Below are 25,791 nucleotides of genomic sequence, written 5' to 3' on the forward strand. Positions count from 1 at the left end.
ATGTTCTAATAAACCTTGGGCTTGATGCTTACTTTGACTCTTCTTCTAGTGAACAAGGGGAGTTGACATCTTGTTAATTATGAAAGGCAATTATTAACAATTTGAAATTGCACGACAAAAGAAGAGAGGGATGACACCAAATGTTTGATAATCCCATCTTTCAAAGAACCAAAGTCTTGTCAAGTTATGACGATACTTTTTAAAGGTAATCTAGAACATAGAGCATATTTTTAGCCGACACTGATTGAACATCTATAGGTCAGTCTCTGTACTGGGAACTTTGCATATGTTTACTGACTAACTGTATTTGCTAGAGGAAGATATAAACAAATAACACTTGTCTAGGTTCAACAAGTATTTAGGATAACTCCCAACACATAGTCAAATGCTTAGCTATAATTAAAACAAAGTTATATTAGCCAATTAAAATCATCAGAGACTTATTTGTGATATCCATAATTTAACAAACTCAAAAACAAGATAATTGATTACTACAAGATATTAATTTGGGTTCCGCATTTACTTGTTTTCATACTAAACCTATTTCTTGGCCTAATAATTTAGTTCATGACTCTTAAAATCACATTAGGATTTGCCAGTCTCAATTAAACCTGTTTAATTCATTATCAAGCATAAATAACTTTCAAATGGCATAAGCTTCTGATTGTCCTTAGTCAAAATGAGACGATAATAATTAGCTTTGGGGAACAATAAGAGTCTAAGATTAAGCAAATCCATATCGCTAGTGGCTAAATTTACCTGCCTTCCAATTATTACATGAACATTTCTATTTCTCTGAAGTCAACCCTTTCAAAAATCCCAAGGTAACCAGCAAGAAAAATGCAGAAAAATAAATCATCTCTTACCATCTACCACTTCCAGTTTTATCTTCACAACTCAAAAAAAAAAAAAATTATGGGTTTAGTTCAACCTCCTTCTGATTTATAGCAAATATCAGTGGTTTGAACCAGAAGCAATACTTTAAGAGACCCTGTACTGAACATATAAGTGGATTTGGCATATAGACAGAATAATCTCTTATCTCCTTGGTTTTATACTGCACACAAACCTGATGGTGAAAATTAACCTTCTTTGCAGTTCCACATTTCTAATTAGAAGAGACATCAAAAAGATTATCCCTTAGAAAGCAGTATGGGCCATAATATTCTAGATAGCCTTGAAACAGAGCTCTGCAGCCTCCTTATATATTTTAGCCTGCTGTCTAAAGGAAAAGCAATAACCAGATGGTGTTCCAAAGTGGTTATGGCTTTTTTGTGGCAAGTTGTGTTATATTTTCTCACCTTACCTTTTTATACTTATTATGAAGAAGGAGACGTTTTAGTATACAGGACCTATTTATTGCTTTTGGCCTTGAACGTGTAAAATGGTCTATACCATCAGACTGTGCTATACTAAAAGTTTCCTTGGTAGAAATGCTGACAAATCTCTGATAATTAACTAGTTCATTTTTATAATCCTTTCGTGTGTGTGTGGTGGAGGCTGTTTTGTTTTCTCTGTACAGGGCAAGAAAGAGGAGAAGAAAGATACTGTGAACTCAGCTTAGATTAGAACACAGAACCTTAAAATAAAAGGCCACACAGGCTAAGCCCTTCCCCAGGAAGAAATTCCTTCTACAGCATCATTGGTTAATTAGCTACATCTAAGATGTTTACTGCTGGGGAGCACGCCACTTCACAAAAGAGTTCATTCTCATTGTAGACAGTTATAAATTTTAAGAAATTCTTTCTTACTCTGAGTTGAAATCCTTATCCCATCACTTCTATCCTACTTATCCTAATTCTATCCTTTGGAGAAATACAGAACAAATCTCCTGCACCTTCCACATCTTCCTTCTTTGAGTATTTGAAAGCAATTTTTATGTCTCTCCTATTTTTCCCATCTCCATTATTAAATATTACCAGCTCCTTCAATTATTCCTCCTACGACATGATTTCCAGATACTGCGAATAAACTGGAGTAGTAGCTTGACTCAAAATTTTTCTTAAAAGTTTTTTAAAAGAGATCTGAAGGCTTATTTACAACTATAATCGACACAATTACAAGGACTATGCAGAACCCAGTGGTCTTCCAGAAGCTGTATGCTAGCTCTCCTTCTTGTGATACACACACACACACACACACACATACACACTACTGATGGGATGGTTCTGTGATACAAAGTGTGTCAGAGACCCTCATTTCCCTGGCCACACTGATTGGTTGAAAAAATAGTCACAAGTTCCAAGCTGGGCTAATCTGAGTCATTCCCCAAGGTTTTAAATTGGAACTCAGAGAAGGCCTGCTTTCCTCTTAGCTGGTGGAGCTATTAGATTTGATAGCCATTTACTCATTTCATGGAATAAGCCAATTTGATACAATGAGTTCAATATGAAAAGGGGTGTGGGGAGAAAGTCCCCAAATCTCCAGTTTCAACCATTCTTAAAACCAACTCTACCCCTATCTTTCCTGTGTTCTGGTTATTAAGTCAATAATTCCCCTCTGCCTGAATTGAGCCTGAGTCAGGTTTGTATCGTCTGCAACACAGAGGGTCCTATCTAATACAATGGTCATAAGGTTCCAAGCACTCTAACAGGACCAACAGAATGCGGTCATAAAAGGAAACAATTGCCATCCTACCCTACAAAAGGTATGGATGGAATCTCTTTCCATCATTTTAAGAATGAGAGCGATACCCACTTATTGAAGAAGAGCAAGGTCCATCTTGCCTAATGGCCCAAGCTCACAGGGCTGACACTATTTGTTCAAAACTGTATTCCTAGACCTATCACACAGTAGGTGCACACAGTAGGTGCTTAAAACACTCTCCACTATAGTTGTCATTGTGAACAGAAGAAACAGTAGGCAAAACATTGAATATAAATTATCAAAATGAAGACACGGGTCCCCTGGGGAAACTTTAGACATATTACACCTCCTTAGTATTAGATAACCCATTTGCCATATAAATTATGGAACTAGATTATCTCTTCAGTCTTTTTTAGCCATAAAATGCTACGATTTTACCCACACTCAACAATGGTAAAGAAGAGTCTTCCAAAGACCTGGGTATGCAGACAAAAAGGGGAAACATACTGCAATAATGAAGGAAGGATAAAGATAAGGAGAAAGAATATCCTACCAAATAAATAAAAGAGAAAAGAAAGAAAAGGAATGGGAAGAAATCATCACTAATATGATAAAAGAGGTCATTCAGATAAGCCGTCTTCCTCTTAGCTTCCTATCTTACTCTAACCAGTTTCTGTGGTCAGAAATGCCCTCTGTACTGGATCCAAACTACCAGCCCCAGAGCCTTGCCCCTTCCCGGCCCCTTATAACCCCTATGACAGTTCCTTCCGCTCTACCACAAACCTCCTTCCAGAGTTGGCTCCCTGCTTCTGCCTTTGGTCCTAGATGTTCCCAACTCCTCTCTCACCATTCCAACCAGTTTTTCTTGTCACCAACAGAATGTGGACCCAGTTATACTGTGTCCTCCCACCCCTGTTTCCCATCCTGTCCTCTGCAATGACTGATGCCCAAATGACCATCCATAATTTTCAATTTATTGCTTAATGTTTTGAAGTTAGAATTCTGTCTCCATACAAATAATCATAAAATGGCATCTCTACGAATTAAGGTGACCCATTTACACTGAGCTGCTCTAAGGAATTGACCTCACATCCTTTCGTGGAAGAAGGCCTTGATTAGGGGAAATACTGCTATTACAATTAGCAACTAATATTTAAGTATTACTATACACCTGCATAGTAAGTATTGAGTGCTGTGTACCAGCATATTATACTATGCACAGATACTATACCAAGTATTTTACATGCATTTGCTCATTTAATTCTCATAACACCTCTAAGAGGAAAGTACCAATATTATCCATATTTAAAGATGAAGAATCTGAGGCTCAGAAAGGGCAACTTACTAACTTACACAGCTAGTAAGCACAAGAGCCACGTCCATCTGACTCGATAATCCTTGCACTTACATATAACATGACCCACAAGGACACTGATCCCTGTGAGAAGTGGGGAAGGAGGGGACATTGGGAGAACCAAAAGCAAAGAGACTAGGGCACCAAAGTCAACATGATCTACTTCTTGATTTTGCTCAGAGTCAGCCCTATTTGAAGTAGAATCTTGTTCCCATTACATAGCAACAGATTATCTGTCATTTTGCATTGTGGAAATGGACCCTCCATTATCCAAGCTAATCTAGTTGACTGTAGAATGCTGTACACAGACATTCTCATGACAGACAACTAATTCAATCTTCTCTGTGAGGAAGGTGCAGCTGAACATCTCTTCAACTTTTTCCCTATTGCTTTTGATGCAGGGCACTTCGCATAAACCACAGCTATTCATTCCTTCCTAAAGTATCCAGAGAAGAAAAGTAATTGAGAATACCAGGAAAGAAAGAGAGGGTGAGGACCAACAGGCGGAAGGATTATAAAAAATTGTCCCAAAAAAAATACTACCACAAAATTTTAAAAATTTTTTAAAAAGCAAACCAGTGCAGGTGATAATCTGATAACTTCTGATTCTGAGAGAAATGAGTCCATCACTAAACAAAGAAAAGCACTTGACTGTGCAATATAAACCATATGTTCAAATAGCCAAGGTGGCATTTTCCTACATCACACAGCAGAGAGATACTAAGTATTTCCTATAGAAGTAAGACCTCACTGCTGTAATCTGTGCAGGGTCTGTAGCAGCAGCAGCATTTCATCACTAAGCAAAAATCCAATTATTTTTAGATTCCATAATCTCTAATTCCTCTAAAATCTTCATCTATTCACTAACAGTTTTATATACATTGATAGAAAGTAATGCCAATCCCTACTGAAGAATCACTAGATGTTTCTATGTGATAATCAGTCTCTAGTTTAAGTGAAATGGAAGCTGGGAATCAGACTAGTAAACTCTTTGGGGTCATTCAGGAATTAGTACATAAAGGTGTAAATACAAAAAGTACAATTTGGGGTGAAATGTAGCAGAGACTCTCTCTCATGAAATAATAATGTCTTTTGGTAGAAAGTTTGTAAGTAATTATCAATTGAAAAATTGTCTTAAACTAAAATAGAAGGGCAGGATCTAAAACACTACACAATTAGAAATCTTTAAAAGTAAAAAGTCCTTAAAACCTAAGGAAGGAGCCTAATGCTTTCATTCCAAGTCCAACCTGTTTCTTATTCTCAGCAATTTCCTTTCAACAGGGAAAGGAGGAGAGAAAGTATTTGAAAAGCTGCCAGAGTAAAAAAATCCCATAATGAAATTTTGCTCATTCTTGGAGAAATGAAGCAGAATTAGATGCTTCAGTGGTGGTGAATTCCAGAATCTGGGTAGCTTCCAGTAAATGAAGCTTTTCCATAATGTCAGGTGCAAAAGCTATCTGATATCAACAGACTGAGCTTAAGTTTTTAAAGTCCTATTTCCTTGCACCAAACTGTTTGAAACCTTTGAGACAAAAACCTCAATAAACTAGTATTCCAAGCTTTTAATATTTTAGTCCTTTGAGCAAGCATGTCAGATTAATCTTCAAATTGCAATGGGCAGAAAGAACATTCAACCAAAATTCTTAAGCCCATGCGTCTCTCAGAGGATGTTAATAAGGTATGCAGTTTCGTTGGCTATTAAGATTTCAAACTTTCCTAATTCTCAGCAGCATTACTATTTAAAAGCGGGTGTGGATGGGGGGGGAGAGGAAGCTAGTCTATCCTGAAAGGAGGGGATTTTACTTATTAAATCTTTGAATCCACCTAGCATTTACCACACTTCCAGGCACACAGTAGGCATTTTAACACATACTTTCAGAATGTGTTGATGGATCGGCCTGGGGGAGAGTGGACATCTTGCTGAGAACAGCATGAGTCCAAACCCTGGCATTGCTCAGCAACAAAGCCCATCTCCAGAATTAGGGTTATAGAGGTAGAGCAGGAATTTGAACGTGTGTCTTCAAAGTGGCATCAAGAGGACTGTTTCCTGAGCTGGAGAGCAGCCACCCAAGAGCCACTAGACTCGTCTCTGGCTTCCCCATGCCTGGAAAACTCCTGCCCTGCCTCTCTACCTCCAGCTCCCCCTGCCTTTTACCGGGTTTGAGTTTCCACTCACAGCACTTAGTACAGGATTCGACCTCGCTAGTCTAACCCAGGCCTCCTGGCCATTGCGCGGTCCTCCGAGCATCGGCTGGGAGGGAGGCCACACCGTGCTAGGCAAAAGGAAGGACACACACACGACGATGGTTCCCATCACCTTTGGGGGGGGGCGGGAATCGACGGAGGGGGAGGGGGGAGCGAGTTCAAGGCCAGGGCACCATCCAAAGGTTCCTTATCGCTCTCCTAGAGCCTCTGGCCGAACCGCTGGAAGAAGCTGGGGAACCAGCAGCACGCCGCCCAGTGAGCGCGGGGCCGCCGGGGTCGGGACTTGGGGGAGCTGGGAGGGGGGTGGCAGTTGGCAGGAAGCGAGACGCGGCAGGGGACAGTACCTGGTATGGCTGTGGTTGCGGGGACAGTCTTTCTTCTCCATGATGGCCGGCACACAGTTGGTGAGCTCCGTCCAGTCGGCGTGCAGCCCGCAGCTCCAGCCGGTGGAGAAGCGGGAGAAGAGCCACGTCTCCTTCTTGCCGGGCCGGTGGCAGGTGCACTTCTTCTGGCCGGCTTTGCAGCTGCACGGCTGCTCCAGCCGGATGTTCTTCACCAGGTGCCGCCCGAACGTGGTGCCCCCGGTCTTCTGGATGTGCAGGAACACGATCACGTCGCGCCCCTTGATGTTGAAATCCACGAAGCGGGTCAGGTCCTTCAGGGTGAAGTTGAAGCGCGTCACGAACCGGGGCAGCGACCCGTTCTCCGGGGCCTCGGGGTCCGGCTCTTCTTCCTCCTCCTCTGCCTCGTCCTCCTCCGGGTCCCCCAGCTCCTCGTCCTCGTCCTCCGGCGCCGCGGCCCCCCGAGGCCCCTCGGGCGGCCCCCGGGGTGGCGGGGGCAGCTGGGGCCGTCGCTCCCAGTCCTCGAGCGGCGCCTGTGCCGGGCGGGCGGGACCCGGGGCGGCAGGCTGGCCGGCCTCCCCGGCGCGGGGCTGCTCCCCGAAGTTGGCGCAGGAGCTGGTGCAGGAGGGGGACACGTACTGGTACATGATGACCACGAAGAGAAGAGTGAGCACCGGCGTCAGCAGCCACTTGTTGAACCTTTCATCCATGGTCCCGCTCTCAGGCCGGCAGGCTAAGCGGCGGCGGCAGCGACGCTGTCGGGCTCCCGCTCGGAAGTTTCGGGGGCTCCGGGGCGCGGCTCCGAGCCCGCCGCTCCTCCATGCCCCTGACGCTGAGGCGTGCGGCTGGCTGGCGGCCCCGCGGCACACCGGCGCTCCGGGGCTGACAGAGCCGGGCCTGCGAGTCTAGCGGGGAGGCGGGCGCCGGCGCGCGCGGTGGCGGCTGCGGCGCGGGGCGCCCTGCGCTCCCGGGGGCGCCCGGCTCCGCCGGCTCCGCCGGCTCCCTGCTCCCGCCCGGGCGCGGTGCGCGCTCTCAGGCGGCGCGGGGCACCCCGCCGCCGGCGCTCAGTCGCTGGGGAGCGCGGCTCGGGTCCTGGACCTGCCCCGGGGCAGCCGGGCAGCCGGGCAGCCGCGGCCGCGAGCTCGGGGGCTGCATGAGGCTCTCCAGGGCTCCGGCCAAGGGCAAAGGCGCGGCCCGGCCGCCCGCGGGCCCTGTGCCCCGCACGCGCGCCCGGCGCCTCTGCCCTCAGGTCGCGAGGCGCCGGAGCCGCGAGGACGGACGGCGTCCGCCGCAAGTTAGCAGAGAAGCTCCCCGCCCCCGTCCCGCCCCGCCCCGCCCCGCCCCCCAGCGGCTGCGGACTAGGCGCCGGTGCGAAGCCGCCTCCCCGGGCGAGGCGCACGGCTGCTCCGGGTCGGTCCGCCCAGGCGCGGGCACGCAGACACACTCGCACACACTGGCTGGCGCCGCCACAACCCGCCAGCCGGTGTGACAGGAGCCCTGCTACCCGGAGCGAAAACCTGCCCTAGGTACGGAGCATGCGCCAAAGCCTTCCCCAGCCCCCGAAGAGTTTCCAGGGGAGGAGTCCGCGGCTCCGCGGGGCTCGGAGCAGGCAACTGGGGGTGGGAATCTCTTCAGCCTAGAGCCAGGAGAGATTCGGGAGAAAGGCAAAGGCGGAGCGAGGACAGGATCCGAGGAGATCGTCGCTGGCGCTGATCCGAGACATCCAAATCCTCAGCTTTCTCAGTCTGAGAGTGGACAGAAATCTGGCCAGTCTGTCTGCAAGGATAACACCTGCCCACTGCTGGGCAGACTCACCTAGGCAAGACTTGGCAGGAGTTGGCTGGTCCCTCGCCGGCAGGGGATGTTGGCCCTACACTGCTTTTAATCTCGACACAAGACGTTGTAACTGGTGCTTAAGTTTTATTCTGGTCCTTCCGCACGTACAGACTCGGTGTGTTCAACTCTACAACTTTATTCAACCAGCATCCATTCATCAATTACCCATGAGGCGCCTACTGTCTATCAGGCTCTGTATTCGATGCACACTTCGTTTCTTCCAGTACCAGATAAGTCCAGCCCACAACCATGCAGCACTTAGATCATAAGAGGAGTTTATGGGTCACCTCGTAAAATTCATCCTACTAACACACGCTGAGCTCCTAGATGTGCGAGATTCACCCCCTCTCCCCGCCCCATTGTGGACAATAAGACCTCTACTTACCTGTATTTCACAAGCTAAAAAGCTCTTGATTATGTGCAGATTTTAACTTTATTCTTCAAACATCTAAATTTTGCATTTTTCTGAGAAACAAATCTTTAACAACAGTTTCTCTTCTTCAGATAATGAATGGAGTAAAAAATAGGAGTAACTACCCCTCCACAATTCCTGGACTTGCTTGACCCAGGTTTAGAGTGGCAGCGTATTGAAGGTGGACACAATGCAGTTTGATTCCCTGACTCAGGTCAACATGTCCCTCCTGGGTACCCTGCCAGTCCTAGTTTCCCACACCCAACATCCCAGTCTTCGTAGCATCCAGCCTTCCCACCTGGCCTCTTTATGGATCTATGCAGTATTTGTCTCTGTAATAAACAAACAAACAAATAAATAAATAAATCACTGTGCTGATTTATTTCATTTGTCAGACTGTCCCCTTCACAGCCATTAGTTAAGATCCAGATTTCTTTCAAGGATGCTAACGCTTGCCCAAAGGAAGTTATTTTTATTGTTCTAGGCAGGTTGGATTCTTCTAAGAAAACGTCCCTCCTCTGCTTCCTTTCCTCTTTTCAACTCTATAAACAACCACCGTGTCCTTCCTGAAACTGTATGAGACTATATTAGTAAGAAAGGTGTTAGGTAAGATAAATCAGTTTCCTTAAAGCTTACTTGATTCTATTTCTCTTTTTCTCACTTAAAGTTTAAAATCCTATTAATGGCATCACATCACTCTCCAAAGCAGGAAACTGTGATAGAACAAATCCAATAAAATCCAACCATTATTTCCTGAATGCATCTAGTTAATGGTGTTACTTATTTTTTTAAATATGCCTTTGCTTTAGCAAAGTAAAAATCTATTATACCTTTTTGTATTACTTTATTTGAAAAGTTTCTTGTTTTCTATAAAATCACTTGATAGCCGATGGATAAATACCTCATTAGCTACCCAAATGTATAACCTGAGTACTAGCAGCAATTTGTATAGTGGAAAGAACTTTCCTAGCCATTATCTCATTTGCTCCTCAGAACAACACTCTAAGGAGATAAGAGAAGTACAGTCCTCCCTTTTTTATGGCTGGGGGGAAAGGGACTGGTTTTAAGATCCCTCTCCCAAATCCTGGGATGCTCAAGTCCTTTATATAAAATGATGTAGTAGTTGCATATAACCTATGCACATCTTCCCATATACCTTTAAATCGCTCTAGATTACTTATAAAACCTAATACAATGTAAATGCTAGGTAAATAGTTGCTGGCACACAGAAAATTCAAGTTTTGCTTTTTGGAACTTTCCGGAATTTTTTTTCAAATGTTTTCTGTCCTTGGTTGAATCTGTGGATGCAGAACCTGGGATACAGAAGGCCAGCTGAATAATATCCCATTTTAAAGGTGAGGAAACTTAACCAAGGAAAACTAGGTGAAAGCAGTGACAATTAGAAACCACTTACATCCTTCAAATACATTCAAATCGCCATTTAAGAAATCCAATGAACATCAACACAGAGCCCATAATTTCCGCTCTCCTCTCTTGAGATCCTTTGAGTCAAGAGGCAGGAAGAGACACAGAATTGCAATAGAACAATTAAATTATTTTCCCTCTCTCTCTGGCTTTACAGGCAAAGCTGAGAAATCGCTACATCCTGCATCGTTTTGGAACCTAGTCTGTGACTTTCCAGATAAACAGGGGAAAGACAATGACAACCTTAACATGATTATAATATCATTGTTAAATTATTTAGGAGAATTTCAGGAGAAGATATTATAGCAAACAAATATAACAGCTATGTTGCTAACAAAATGTATGTTTCCATAAATAAGTGCACTTTTAACTTTTTTCAAAGAACATTATCCCAGAAGATCTGTTTCTGCTTTCAGTAAAATAACTAATGGAATGCCATAATTTCCTTGAGGTAAACACAAGGAAAGCAATTCATAGAATCAAGCAATTACGTAGATAATTCAGGGATATACCCAAATATTCTTTTTTTAATGATAGGTAACTTTGGTTGTGTTAACGGTCTGCCTCAGGTGTGCTCTTCCTATTATAGTTGTGGAACTTGGCGTGAACCTAATCATAGCTCTTAAATCACACGCGATAAACATGCTTCCTTATCTACAAGGGCAGACCTCATGTTCAGGTGAAAATGAATAGAAAGTTTCTAAAATTGAATGCTCTCCAGGTAAAAGGAAAAACATGTTTGCATTCAGCTCACTACAGTTACTCCACAATGACACCAGCGGGCAATTGTTTCTGGCTAATAGGTTGCAGCTACTATTATTCCGACACAAATTATTAAAATAATAAAAATAACGTTTTCAAAGAGCTTTCTTCCACTTCCTTTGCCAGTCTTGCGATGAGGTTGACGCTATCTGCGAAGCAATTTCTTCACCTAATTTTATGCCTTAGTAAGCTGTACCACAATTACGTTCTTGCCTGATTCCTTCTCTGCCTTAACTTCAGTACTCTTCCTCCCTGTTCTTCTCAAATATTCTCAAACACATTAACAACGTTGCACTCCCCTAGGATTCAAACTTTTGATTAGAATAGTCCCCATTTAATCAAGTTCAGTTGGGAGATGAAATTGCATCTCAACCTCTCCACTTTCCCTTTGGTGCCAGAAACTGCCTTTGAGAATGCTGAGGAAACCCTGGAGAGATTAACAATCCAAACAATCACAGAGAATAGTTTCGGATCCCCTACATTTGCACACAGGAGTATATGGATATGAATGCCCTTCAGTACAGATGAAAAACAAACTAGATTGTGTAAGTCATTGGCAGCGTAAACCTCTCCTTCAAGGATACAAAGTGCTCTTATACACTGAAATGACTTTCTGTTTTCATTTTTGTAGACAAACAAAAAAAAAGACCCCCAGGGTAAGCAGTTTTGCTAATAACCAGCAAAGCAGTAGCTTTCTTTTTCTAGAGGAAGTAAAGCAGAAGAGTCTGTATAGACAGGGCAAACTGCAGAAAGAATGGCGATATTTACTGAATGTATTCCAGCTCACTACATGATTGTAACTTTGGGGCAACCATAATCCTACATACTGCTTCCCATAAAGTTCTATTTATATGAACAGTTCATTCTTTGCTTTATTGTATGATACTCTTCATCCACCACTGATAGCCGCCTAAAAGTGATGGATGGAAGCTATGCTACCTGTATGCACAATGTATTCATTAAGTCAGTATTGTGTAAGCAGATACAATAGTCTTTTCATAGTAGATATTCACTTATTTCTTTAACAAGAACTTGTTAAGCACTTAATATATACCAGGTGCTCTTCTGAGTGCTTTGGATACTGCATTAAACAAGACCAATAAGTGTAGCTTACCTTCCAACGGTGGAAAGATAAACGATGAAAAAGGAAACAAGATTCATCCATTTACTTCAAGGACTTCAAGGATATTTATTGAGCCCCTACTATGTTACCAGGTACTTCTAGGTACTTGGGATAATTTAGTGAACACTAGAGACTATAATTTTCGCCCTCAAGGGTTTAAATGTAAGCAGGGTTAAATAGTTGGGCCTGTGGGCTACTGTACGACATTTACTGTGAAAGAAATGGGGAGGCACTTGGGGGGTTTAACAGTTTTTAAAGGGTCATTTTAACTGTTTTGTTGAGAATAGACTGTAGGAGGGTCAACATAGAAGCAGGAAAACCAGTTAAGTGGTGTTCCATAACCAAGAGAGACAATATGGCTCAGACCAAGACAGGAGGCACAGGAGACACTAGGAAGTGGTCAGATTCCGTCCATTTTCAAGACAGAGCCATCAGTGTTTCCTGCTGGATTGAACATGGGGTGTTAGAGGAAGGCAGAGCCAGGGATGATGCCAAGGTTTGGGGCCCTTGCAGTCAGAAGGATGCAGCAGCCATCAACCAGGATGCCTGCTGGGACCATTGCAAGTGCTATCAGGGTAAATAAGGAGAGTGATGTTCAAAGCATAGATGACAGGGATGGAGAGAAGGAGGCAGTCATTTCCACTGGGCAGTCAGAACAGACTGTTGCTCTGCAGAGACCAAGGGGCTGAGCCCTGAAGGATTAGAAGGAACCAGCCATGCCAAGCATCCTGGAGAAGAGCTTTCTATGCACAACAACATGTGCAAAGGTCTGGAGTGGGAAAGACGTTGGCAGGCTCAAGGGAGAAATGGGATGTTAGGGACAGCGGTTGGGGCAGATCATTCAGAGCCATGACAGCGGTGCAAAGGAGCCATCGGGGAAATTTTACAGTAAGGAAATGATATGACTGATGGATGTTAAAAGCTCACTCAGTGTAGTTTTCCAAGCAAGAGATGATGGAGACTTGGAAGAGGATGGAAGCAGTGGAGGAAATAATTTACAGTCACACAAACTCAGTGTGAAAAGAAGTACCTTTTTTCATTTTTTAATAATAGAAAGAAATTTCGCCTTAAAGATTCCATTTCCTGAGATAGAGGAAAATGAAAGCATCCAACTTAACTCAGTCACTGCTCAGTTACCCTCTGTCTCTTTACGGTAAACAGTGAAGTTGGTCCTTCTCCCCTTCCCTTTCTCTTTGCCTCTCTCTAGGGTGGCCTGAGCTGCGGGAGTTTATGTAGTATCTTCACACTGGCTGCAGGAGATGTGGTCTGTGGGGAGCATCCTGTTTCCACAGCCTTTCCTGACAATGTATAGTTAGTCTCTCCTGGACGAAGTGTAGGTCTTGATTTCTGCTGGGTCTCCTGCTGCCCTTTTATGACCTCAGCTGTCATGTCCACACGATCTGTATCTTACTCAACTGTACTATGGGGCCCTTTCTGTCTGTCAGCCCCTTTGGCTCTTCTATGGCCTTTTCTCAGGGACACATTTGCATCTAAATCAGTGGTTTTCAACCCCACCAGACCCAGCACTCATTTTTATTGAGCAGATATTTTTAAATAATCCCTTTAATAATCCAAACTTAAATATCATAGATAATAGAATCTACCCACACACATAATTAACCAAACTAACCTGAAATGCCCTAACTGTAATGTTGAGATACAAAAAGAAAGTACTTAATAATACAACACTGTATATTTTAACATGTAAATACTCAGACCTGACTACAATAGACAACAGAAAGAAGTAGTCAGATGCTTGTGTCTCTTAAATATCTTGTTTGAATACAAGAGAAGTAAAATCAGAAGCCATCCCTTTCAAGAAGAATTTGAAAGAGCAGAGATGTTAGTGGATACTAGAATTTAAAATAATGTTAGAATAAGTAAGAATACTCCTGATTTATAAATATACATACAATAAGAAAAAAAAGCAAAGATAATACACCAAGACGAACTGCAGATTTTTGGAGGGAGGAAAATAGGGAAGTATGGTTTTCATAAATGAGCTAGGTTTTCTTTTTCAATGTTGGGTCAAAATACTTCTCTATAATATCAAATATCTCAAAATAACACACTTTCTATCTTGAAGTCATGCTACACATCAAGGCTAATCCGATTTCTGAATGTAGTGGAATATTTAAAAGTCATGTGGAAGCAAGACAGTTCTATCACTGCAACCACCAAATAAATGCAGTAGTCTCCCCATCATTGTGAGAAGCCCAAACACCCCCCTAAGCCTTGTTACTGCTCCCACTGAGAATCTAGTAACTCCCTTTTCTTTCCTCTAACAATATGAATCGGTTGGGGGAGATAAAGAGACCAAATCAGCACTCATTTTTTCCTCACTCAGTCAGACTTTGGTTCTTGACAGGTAAAGCCACACTTTTAGAATTTTTTTGAAATGATACCTATTTTTTCTTCAGAAAGTATGGTTTTACATTTGAAACCAAAACTTGCAGACATTAATTACCCAGAGTCTCATAGCTAGTAAGTGATGGTACTTGGATTTGAACCAAGTGGTTTGCTTCAGCTGGAGAAAGTGACTGCATTCCAGATGGATGCTGGAAGCCAAATCAATAGGACTTGCTGATAGATTGCATAAGGGGGAGTGGACAGGGGGCGGCTCAGAGATGATTCTGAGGTTTTTCATTGGAGCTACTAGTAATGCTGACATTCTATTTACTGAAAGGCTAGACATTACGGAGAAACCAGTTGGGAGGCTGGGGCTTCAGGAAAGGTGAATTCTAATTTCAGCTTTGGATAAGTAAAGTGTAAAGTACTAATGAGACAGCCAAATTGAGATATTAAATAAATGGCTGTATATAGGATCTGGAGCTCAGCTATGACTGGACAGGAGATCAAATTGTGGTGGTTTTAATAACATAGGTAGCACATAGCCATGAGTGCTCTGTAAATATTTGTTGAAGGGATCTGTGAAAGACTAAGTAAGCAATTACTATAGTCCAAGAGAGAATTGAGACACAAACAAAAGGAATGGTAGTGGAACAAAAGAGCAGAAATTTGAGAAACATTTCCCAGGTAGAATCAACAGGATCTAGTGACTAAGTCTGAAGGTGTGAGAGAGGAGGAAATGGAGGATGACTGAAAGTATCCTAGCTTGAAAAGCTACAAGAATGGTAATACCATTACTATGAGAGCAGAAATAGATAAAGGATTGGGAGTGAAATCAGTGTAGATAATTATTAATTCCTTCAGCAAATTTAAGTGTTTGCATTTTTCAAAAGGGTTTTAGCCTCAGAACATCTACATTCCACTTTAAGGAAGAAGGTTTTAAAAATTTACTTTAATTTTTCCGCAGTAAGCCAGATAAACTTAGTTTAATTACTAGCTTTGGAAACTAAAGTCTAGATAGAAGTGTATTTTGTAAAGATTATTTTCTCTTTCCTAATGTTTCATATGACGAATCAGGATGCAATGCTCCTTTTTTCCACATTGGCAATGAATTATTATCTTCAGAGCATTTTCTTAAAACTTTCAGTTCTTCCATTATTGTTTTAGTTTTATATTTCATCAAGAAAGCATATTCTAAGTGCAAAAACCAACTGTTTAATGTAGCTACAAACCTGCCTACTGAAACCCAAGTCAAGGTCTTACACACAACCTCAGAAGTGCATATCTATTTTTTTTTTTAAACATCTTTATTGGGGTATAATTGCTTTACAATGGTGTGTTAGTTTCTGCTTTATAACAAAGTGAATCAGTTATACATATACATATGTTCCCATATCTCTTCCCTCTTGCGTCTCCCTCCCACCCTCCCTATCCCACCCCTCTAGGTGGTCACACAGCACCGAGCTGATCTCCCTGTGCTATGCGGCTGCTTCCCACTAGCTATCTATTTTACGTTTGGTAGTGTATATATGTCCATGCCACTCTCTCACTTTGTCACAGCTTACTCTTCTCCCTCCCCATATCCTCAAGTCCATTCTCTAGTAGGTCTGTGTCTTTATTCCTGTCTTATCCATAGGTTCTTCTTGACATTTTTTTTTTTCTTAACTTCCATATATATGTGTTAGCATACGGTATTTGTCTTTCTCTTTCTGACTTACTTCACTCTGTATGACAGACTCTAGGTCCATCCACCTCATTACAAATAGCTCAATTTCGTTTCTTTTTATGGCTGAGTAATATTCCATTGTATATATGTGCCACATCTTTATCCATTCATCCTTTGATGGACACTTAGGTTGTTTCCATCTCCTGGCTATTGTAAATAGAGCTGCAATGAACATTTTGGTACATGGCTCTTTTTGAATTATGGTTTTCTCAGGGTATAATTGTGCTCCAGGCACCCAAATTCAATATACTTTTTTTGCAGAAAAAGCCATTTCAAAACAGTTGCTCTTTCATTTTCCTTCCTCCATGGCGCGGAGCTGTCTACTGATGATTCTTTCCAGTGAATTGCTCTTAAGCATTTAATGCTAATTCTTCCCAATCATTGTTAGTTAAACGTTGTTCTTGTGATTTTATAAGGCAATAATGCATCACTTAAGTGTCTAACACTAAAGTGCTGTCCTATGTCCTAATGTAGCAAATGCAGAAACATCTCATTCCCCTGAAAAAAAACAAAATTAAAACATCTGTCTTTCTGGATCTTTGTTGTGAGAAGTTCTATTTGCTAAAAGCACAAAATGACAGAGCAAGATAAAACGACCATGTGCTTCACACGATGGCTCCTTATCCAAACCAAGTGCCTCACCCACGCTTTGAGAGGAGTGCGCTGGGAGCTTTGTTTGCTGTGGAGAGTGCAAACAAACACTAGCTCTTTGACTAGGGCTCTTCCCTGGGTCTGCTTTACCAGCTCCTGTTCTAGCACTTACGTGTTTACGTTATCTGTCTAGACTGGACCATCACCTCCCTTGTCTCACCTCCCCATCACACACACACACACACACACACACACACACACACACACACACACACACACACTTCCTGGCAAAGGTCAATCAGGAATACTCTTCCAACTCAGGATCCATCTCACCCTTCCACATTCAGCTGAAACATCTCTTCCATAAAGCGATTTGGACACGCCACAAGCCTTCTGCTGCACGTGAAATTAATTGTCCCTTCCTCTTTTCTACCTCATGACAATTTTGTAGCCCTAGTATTGTACCATTCTGTATTTAAATTATGTTTATATGGCTGACTTTTAAGTGAGATCGTGAACTCCTCGTAGGCAGGCACTGTTGATTACTGATCGCTCTATCTATCTAGTTGAGGTAGGCAGAATTCCAAGGTGACCGCCAATGACCATTGCCCTTGTATAATCCAGTCCTGTTGAGTGTGGGCAGAAGCTGTGATTCTGTTATGTTATACGGCAAAAGGGAGATATTTCGAGTTAGACCTGAGTCCTCTAAAAGCAGAAAGTTTTCTCCAGCTGGTTGCAGAGGAAGGAGTCAGAAAACCTCATTCCCACTGACCTGGAGGAAGCAGCAGTAATCATGTTGTGAATTGTCCATGAGGAACCATGTGGAAAAGAATTGCAGGCAACCTCCAAGAGCTGAGAGGGTCCCTGACCAATAGCCAGGGAGAAATCAGGGACCTCAGTCACACAGCCTTAAGGAACCGGATTCTGTCAAAACCTGAATGAGCTTGAAAGCAGATTCTTCCTCGGTCAGGACATCGACCTAGCTGACACCTTGATTTTAGCATTGTGAGACGCTAAGTGCAAAATCCAGCCTGGACTTGTTACCTACAGAACTATGACCTACAAACTGTCTTGTTTTAGGCCAGTATGTTTGTGCTAATTTGTTACATTGCAACAGAAAAGTAATACACTAGCCCAGTGCCTGGTACATAATAAAATATTGGCTGGTTAGTTATTAGGTGGATGGTTTCAATTAATGAATGAGGTTATGGAAGGAAGGAAGGAAGGGAGGAAGGGAGGGAGGGAGGGAGGGGAAGGAAGGGAAGAGAAAGAAATATACTAATTAGAAAAAGGGCTTGTAGGGACTTCCCTGGTGGCACAGTGGTTAAGAATCCACCTGCCAATGCAGGGGACACGGGTTCAAGCCCTGGTCTGGGAAGATCCCACATGCCGCGGAGCAACTAAGCCCGTGTGCCACAACTACTGAGCCCACGTGCCACAACTACTGAAGCCCGCGCGCCTAGAGCCTGTGCTCTGCAACAAGAGAAGCCACCGCAATAAGAAGCCTGCACACCACAATGAAGAGTAGCCCCCGCTCGCCGCAACTAGAGAAAGCGCACGCACGGCGACAAAGACCCGATGCGGCAAAAAAATAATAATAATTAATTAATTAATTTTTTAAAAAAGGGCTTGTATTGTGGCCCATTCAAGGACAAGTGAATTTTCAGAGAATGAATAAAGGAATTTCTTAGAATGATTGATGGGCCTTTCTGAGCCGAACAAGTGTGGCAGACATATTATGTCTGTTCTATTTGTGTTTCCTGACTTCCATCCCATTCTTCATCCTTAATCTATCCTTGACCATTTTGTCACCCCTACCCTGATCTGACCCCAACTTGTCTGGTGAGAAAGAAAAACAGCGCTGAAACCTGTCAGCCGGTAGCTGGCTTAATTGCTACAAGCTAGGCCATGGTGTTTTCCTGTTTTATATAAACAGCTTCCCATAATATCATCGTCAGATGAGGACTCCGTGATTACAAACAAGACAAAAACAAGACCACCCCATAAACAAGCCTGAACAGAGATCAAAACAAAGACACCATGCAACCACAAAATGACCAAACATCTCCTTCTCCCAGAAAATACAAATGACAGCTGCTTCTTTTCCAGTGACAGCTCTCCCCTCAACTGCACCTGCATGTAGCCACTGCCTTCTCAATACTTCTATTTGGTTGTTTTACTAGTATCTCCAACTCAACATATCTATAACCAAATTCATAATCTTTCCCTTAGGGGTGCCCCAAGTCGTGGCACAATCACCTCAAGCCAGAAACCTGAGAGTCACCCCTGATAATTCTCACCCCTGTTATTCAATCCATTTTCAAGCCCTATAGACTTTACCTTTCAAATATTTCTCAGAACACTTTTGTTTCCATTAGCATAATAAGGTAAGGTACCATTATCCACTCCTTTGGTTCACAATTCATCCTAAATGGTTTTCCTGTTTCTGTATCTGTCTGACAATCTATTCTTTACCCTGAAGTCATAATATTCTCCTTATATATCTGATCGTATCATTCCCCTGTGTACAGTGCTTCAACAGTTTCTCATTGCTTTTAGGATAATGACCTAAATCTTTAAAATAGCCCTCAAGGCCCTTCTCATGCCCACCTCACTCACCCCCCTCATTATTTGCACTATAGTCACACTGGTCTTCTTTCATTTTCTAGAATGTACCATGGATATTGTATTTTGCCTCAGGACATTTGCATATACGGTGTCTCTTCTAAAACATGGCACCCCACCCCCAATTCAGCAAGTTAATTTCTGCTTATCCTTCAGATCTCACTTCAAGTGTCACTTCTTCAGAGAAGTTCTTCTGGATTCATTCCACCACCATATCTTCTAGCACCTCCTCTTCTAGCACCATGTATCTTCATTCCACGGCATTTTAGCTGTTTTTAATTGTACATTTATTTGTATGTCACTCGATTAATTTCCCTTTTCTTTACTAGACATATGTTCCAAAGGGCGGTGATGATGCTTTTACTCATCATTGTAACTCTGTTGGTTAGCACAGTGGACACTCAATAAATATTTGCAGAATGATTGAATCTAGACTTTCTGAATATCCTTACCCTGCTAGTCTAGAGAGACAACTTTTACTCTGTCTTGATGTACATACATTAGGAAGACTGACGTTCCCTTTTTTGGCAAGAGACAGCTCAATTCACATTTGGATGAAGGACTTTAACAAAGTCTTTCTGCATTTTAAGGATGACTGTTTCTTGTGTCCTAAAGTCTCCTTTTCCTTGCTGATGGCTCTTGTGTCTTAGGTGTGTTATCTGCCCCTATAAACTCTCCAGAATCCCTCACTCACTCTGCCAGAAGTGTCACTAGTATGTCACTTGAGAACTAGAGGCTGATTTATTACTGTATGCCCAGTAGCCTCTAGGGGGCACCAAAAATAATAGCTATTTCAGCAAAGAACTCTAAAGCAATTTGCTCAGTGTTCTCTAAAATAACAAAAAGGAAGCCAGCTTGTGTACCACCATATGCTACAGGGTTATATTTATAAATACCCCTTTGCTGTGTTCTGAGACAAGGCACGAGTCTACTCTCCCTGCTGGCTCAGGGGACACACCTCTCTTTGACTGCTTGGAACTTCCTAGATCGGTCCCCTGCACCATCCAATACTATGGAGGGCAATGAATGAGCATCTCACGTAGTGTGGATGGCTCACTGCATACAATGACTTTCTTGGCAAGACTTGTATTTTATCTTTGAAACCTCGTGCAAATGCTTTGTTTCGTTCCATAAAATATTCCAGTATACTTTCATTTGAAAATGTTTTGCCCGCAACACTTTGACTAGAAGTGATATTGCCAAATGCTATGTCGACGTTGTACTCCTGCATAACCCCTTAACACAACTCTCTACTAGGCTGCTATATATACACCAATTTTGCAACAGGGCTGTGAAGTTACAATATATATTTATATTTAAACATTAATAATATCATATACACAAAAGTGTACATAACATATAAGTATAGTTTTACAAAGCCACCCCCCAGCTTAAGAAAGAAAATATTATCTGTATCTTTGAAGCCCCATGTTATTCCCTCCTAAATTTACCTTCCCTTCCACCCCTTCAAAAAGGTATAAGGTTCACTTCTTCAACTTGGCATTCACATTCCCTATTTTCTAAGTTTTAACACTATAAATATATTTCTCAACAACATATTGTTTTGTTTGATCTGCTTTTTAACTTTGTGTACGGGGACTCATCCCGCCCATTTTCTTCTGTGATTTGCTTTTTTACTAATCAATGTGTTTTTGGAATTCATCTGTGTTGATATATATGGCTGTCGTGCATTCATTTTCTCTGGGATCCTATTATTTCTTCCAAGCAGTGTCTCAAGTCAGAATTTCTCTTCTTACTTTTTGCCAGAGGGCACAGGGACAATATGAAAACGGAGAAATGTGCACAGCCATAAGCATCCATTCTTTCCACAAGGGAAATATGAAAACCACCTCTAATTATCACCTCAGTTTACTTACATTTTCTGACTCTGGAGTAATTTGCATTTTACAGTTCTTCTTTTAATTTAAGACAAAGATAGATAACAGCATAAACCCCCTTCCATTCTCATAAAAATCTTTAGAATGACAGTTTTGCTGTCTTTCAGTTCCACACAATTTTACTTTGTAAATACATTTCCCAAATGGATGAACACCTATTATAATTTAGTTATTGAAATACAAATAGTATCGTCTAAAGGATTTCTTGATTATTTTTTCATCTTGCCGGTTTTAGAACTATATTGACTATTGCCATTTGTTATTGCCAATGTTACCTTTCAGGGTTGTACTCTGGGAAGGAAATTTCACCCGCAAAAGAGCTTTTAAAAAATACCCATATATTATAAAAGAAGATGCAGGCAAAAAACTATAGTTGGTGAACCAGGCATGTATTCTTTTATAGATGTTCACTGAGCATCTGCTAAGTGTACTGATCCAGGGTCTAGGTGGCACGTGAATGCATAGAACAGGATCCCTTCGTAGGAGGGGTTCACATGCTCAGCAGAGAAATGACCCACCCGTGTGGCTGTAATACAAGGCAATGGATGATGAGGGAGTTAAAAGAGCTGCAAACGAAGGATAGGAATTAAAGAGGAAAATAATTTCCAGCCATGGAGTCAGAGAAGGCTTTAAGGGAAAGAAGCTATTTAAACTTTGTTAAGGTTAGTAGGATTTTGACAGCCTACTGGAACGGAAGTGACAGGATATTAAGGCTGAGAGCACAAGCACCAAGAGTGCAGAGGTAAGAAGTGGCAAAAAGTTCAGGAAGCAGTGAGTAGTCTCATTTGACTGCAGTAGGTAATTTAGAGCAGCGGTCCCCTACCTGTTTGGCACCAGGGACCAGTTTCGTGGAAGACACTTCTTCCACGGACGCGGGGGCGGGGGCGTTCGGCGGTAACGCGGGTGATGGAGAGCGATGGGCAGCGGCAGGTGAAGCTTCTCTCCCTTGCGCGCCGCTCACCTCCTGCTGTACGGCTCCGTTCCTAACAGGCTGCGGACCGGTACCGCTCCGCGGCCCAGGGCGTGGGGACCCCTGATTTAGAGGACAGTAAAGGAAGGGATTCCTATTTTTAAATAACTTTTTCATACCGTCTTCCTTGGGTCTTAGTGGGTCAGCTCTCCTTTTACCTAATGCTTAATACCTAATGACATAACAGATACACACACACACACTCCTCTCTCTCTCTCTCACACACACACTCACACACAAGCAAAATTCAGTAGTTTGGCTGGATATACAGATATGGAGATTACATCACACATCCCATAGCAACAAATCTTTACCATGCAGTTCCTTTCCCCCCAGAAGTCCCGTCTGCCATTTAGCTCCACACTTCTGTAGACCTCTGCACCTGAACCTACCTCTTCTTCCCTCTCCCTGCCTCCTGTTGGCCATCTCTCCTCTAGCCTTCAACCCCTGAACTAGATTTTCCCTTCTGAATTTCTCCTTCCCTTTTTATCATGAAGACCCATCTGGCTTTCATTTTCTCCAGGTTCTCTTCCCACCCAGCCACAAAGAAGGCCTCATAGCTTCAGAAAAAAGAAGAGGAAGATAAGTAGAAAAAAGAGGGGGAGATGGAAAAGGAAGAGAAAAGGAAGTAAGGAAAAAAGAAAGAAAAAGAGAGACAAGAAAGGTAAGTAAAAAGAAAGATGATAGAACAAGAATACAAAAACTTACACTTTCTATTTTCTCTGAACAGTCACAAAACTTGGTTTCGTCTCCAGCGTCCAGACAATGTAGATGAATTGGAGGTCATCAGGGTCCTCCAAGTATCCAAAAGCACTCATTGATATAACTTCGACACTGGTATCAAGATTTCATTTTGTAAAGACAAGATTTCATTTTGTCTCTACCATTATTCTGGTTTGTCTATGTTTAATTCCTACCACTCCATTTGCAATATTGCCTTTGCTGCCCATTGCTTTCTACCACGTACGTCTCTTCTTGTTGATTTTTCCCATGGGTGGCATTGTTGGGCAGACCATGTTTTGAATATTCATGGCTCAACCTGTGCAATGAAAACATAGAACAAGGAAAACAGCTGTCAAGAACTCTACAAAATTCTGTTTCTTGGATTAAGACCGCAGGATACACCTGCAGATAAATGTTATTACATCTGGTTTTTTCCCTTTGTATACACCTATTAAGCAAAGAGATATTGTAGTCATTGACTCCACAAACTCTGTTAATAACCAACAGCATCAGGTTCATGTAAGTAGAAGGTAGTTAAGCACAACCTGCTCCTGCCAGCAACAGTCCCCTGGAGCCCCTCCTGCCTAATCGTTAACTCCAACAAACACACGAGACAAGAAAGTCAGTGCAGAACTAATGTAAAACCCAGGGGGCGGAAAGTAATAGGAAACTCAACTACTTAAGCTGCCTGGATCGCTGGAGAAAATCACTTCTAAACAATTACAGTATACTTTGTTAGCACCAACTCCTCCAAGCCAAGAAACAGAATCGTTTTTGATTAATAAGCAAAAGGAAAAGCGGATATGGTAAAATTAAAATAGCGAAATTTGCACTACATCTGTTGATTAAATAATGATCTAGTCCTTTTTCTATGATCAGCTTACTAAGATTTTCCAAATTCAAAGGGAGTGCTTCATATAATATCAACTTTTAGATAGCCTCAATGGGATCCTTATCATGATTGGTAATCATCGTTTCAAAATACGTATCATCCAGCTGCTATGCCTAAAAAGGCATTCATTGGCATAAGCTGACTTGTTAAGAATATCAAAGGCACCTAGGAAAGTTGGAAATCACCAATTAGCAGATTGTTATCACTTTTATGACTTGTTGGGGGGGGGGGGGTATGTGTGCGCGCATGCGCATGCGTGCGCATGTGTAACTACCCTAAGAAAAGGGGTCTTAGCTGTTGCAAGATCTGAAGGGAGCAGGATATTTATGGAAATTGTTAAACAAAAATCATTTTGTCCCTGAATAAATATTCTCTTAATATGAGAGTCTGGGTGATGTACTAGAAAAAGCAACTGGCTTGGAGTCAGAGCAAGCCCTGTCACTGGCTGAGCGATCCTGACTCAGTAAACACCTTCGCTTCTGTAACATGGAGATACTCCTACTCCCTATATATCACAGTGAGACTGAAAGAATTACAAGAATTGACCTTTGAAAAATATCTGTTCCCCTTTTTCCCTCTCTTGCCTGTCCTTGACCAGTCATGCGCATTTCCTTGGTGAAGAATGAAAACCTTGTCTCTAGAGTGGGACTAATCTCTGCATAATGTGAGAAGATGCTCAGACGAGCACAGGAGCATTTAGTATAAGAATTTGTGTTTGTTGGCTTGTTAGTTGGTTTGTCTGCTATGGGGGCAAAAGTTACAGGTTGGTGCGATTTTTATTCTACCAAAAGAAAACTAGAGGATCCTTTATCTTCCCTTCTCCTCATTCAGGAATCAAGCTTATGTCTAATATTCAATTATATTTAAGCAAATGGGACATTCAGAGAATGGGACAAAGACAGTTCGTGACAACACTGAGGTTTCCACCTTTGTTTTGAATCCTCTATTTAAGGAACAGACTGGCACCAGGGATACATAGGATGCACATAGGCTAGAAAAGTTAGATTCTTTTCTCATATTTCATGTAAACGGATGCATATTTCAGGTAAACACTATGGAACTGAATTCTGTGAGTCGTTTTAGGCAAAGTATCAAAAAGTAAAAAAGTACTTGATTGTTATCTCCTTACGTCTTTTATAATTTCATTTCCCCCAATATTTCCAAAGTATTAGATATAGTAAGACACTCTCCATTTTTTGAGCTATTCTATAAAGATCATAAAGATTAGATTATCCTAAATTTTGTTCCATTCCCTACTAGGACATTTCAGCAAAACATGCATACTACAGTAATAAAACTTCCATAGAGACAAGTCCTTCATTGGTCCAACAGGTCACATTCAATGGAGAATATGAGGTCTTTGGCACAGATCTTGTTCCAAATTCAGCCTTAAATATTCACACATATAATCCTCAATACATCCTTTTGCATTTCAAATAATTGTTTTTCTTTACTTTTTTTTTTTTTTTTGCCTGACTCATAATAAGCTGTGCTTTTATTTATTTTTTTAAATTGTGGTCAAATGCACATAACATAAAATTAATGCGACCTTGAGCAACTCATTTAATCTCTTCTATTTCTCAGATGTTCTCATTATGTGGATTCCAAACTCTGCCACTTACGCCCTAAATTCTTACATGGAGATATGGACTAATCAGGAATTCAGCTGACCCTGCAATTCTACAGGCCTTTGGGACCTAGTCTTTGGAGTTACAAAAGCCCTCAAAGACTTGCCTTTGGTGTACATATTATCTAAGTATCTAGAGATAGCAGGTTATGGCTTAATGAATTCTTCCATCACCACAGACTGCAGGCTACCAGCACTTCATCCATGATATGGAGGGAACTCTCACTGCCGTTGCCGTCCCTCTTCACCATAACCAGTTCCACGTGTCCTTCGTTTCCCATCAGCCTCTGTTGCACACAGCCCTATTCCTGATTCCAACTTATACTCATATTTTAGTTGCAAGGAA

At 42.2% G+C, this 25,791-nt stretch overlaps 1 protein-coding gene across 1 annotated transcript in view; it reads right to left on the bottom strand.

Moving 5' to 3' along the window:
• Positions 1-7,214, bottom strand: part of HS6ST3 (heparan sulfate 6-O-sulfotransferase 3) — a 652,782-nt gene extending 645,568 nt beyond the window's left edge. Inside the window, exon 1 of the mRNA XM_029210572.1 lies at positions 6,490-7,214. Within this exon, the coding sequence (XP_029066405.1) occupies positions 6,490-7,196 (707 nt within the window). The 5' untranslated portion in view covers positions 7,197-7,214. The remainder of the gene's footprint in view (positions 1-6,489) is intronic.
• Positions 7,215-25,791: the final 18,577 nt, after the last annotated feature.

Source organism: Monodon monoceros, unplaced genomic scaffold (assembly GCF_005190385.1).
Source record: "Monodon monoceros isolate NGI ecotype Baffin Bay Population unplaced genomic scaffold, NGI_Narwhal_1 Super_Scaffold_8, whole genome shotgun sequence".
NCBI lineage: Eukaryota > Metazoa > Chordata > Mammalia > Artiodactyla > Monodontidae > Monodon > Monodon monoceros.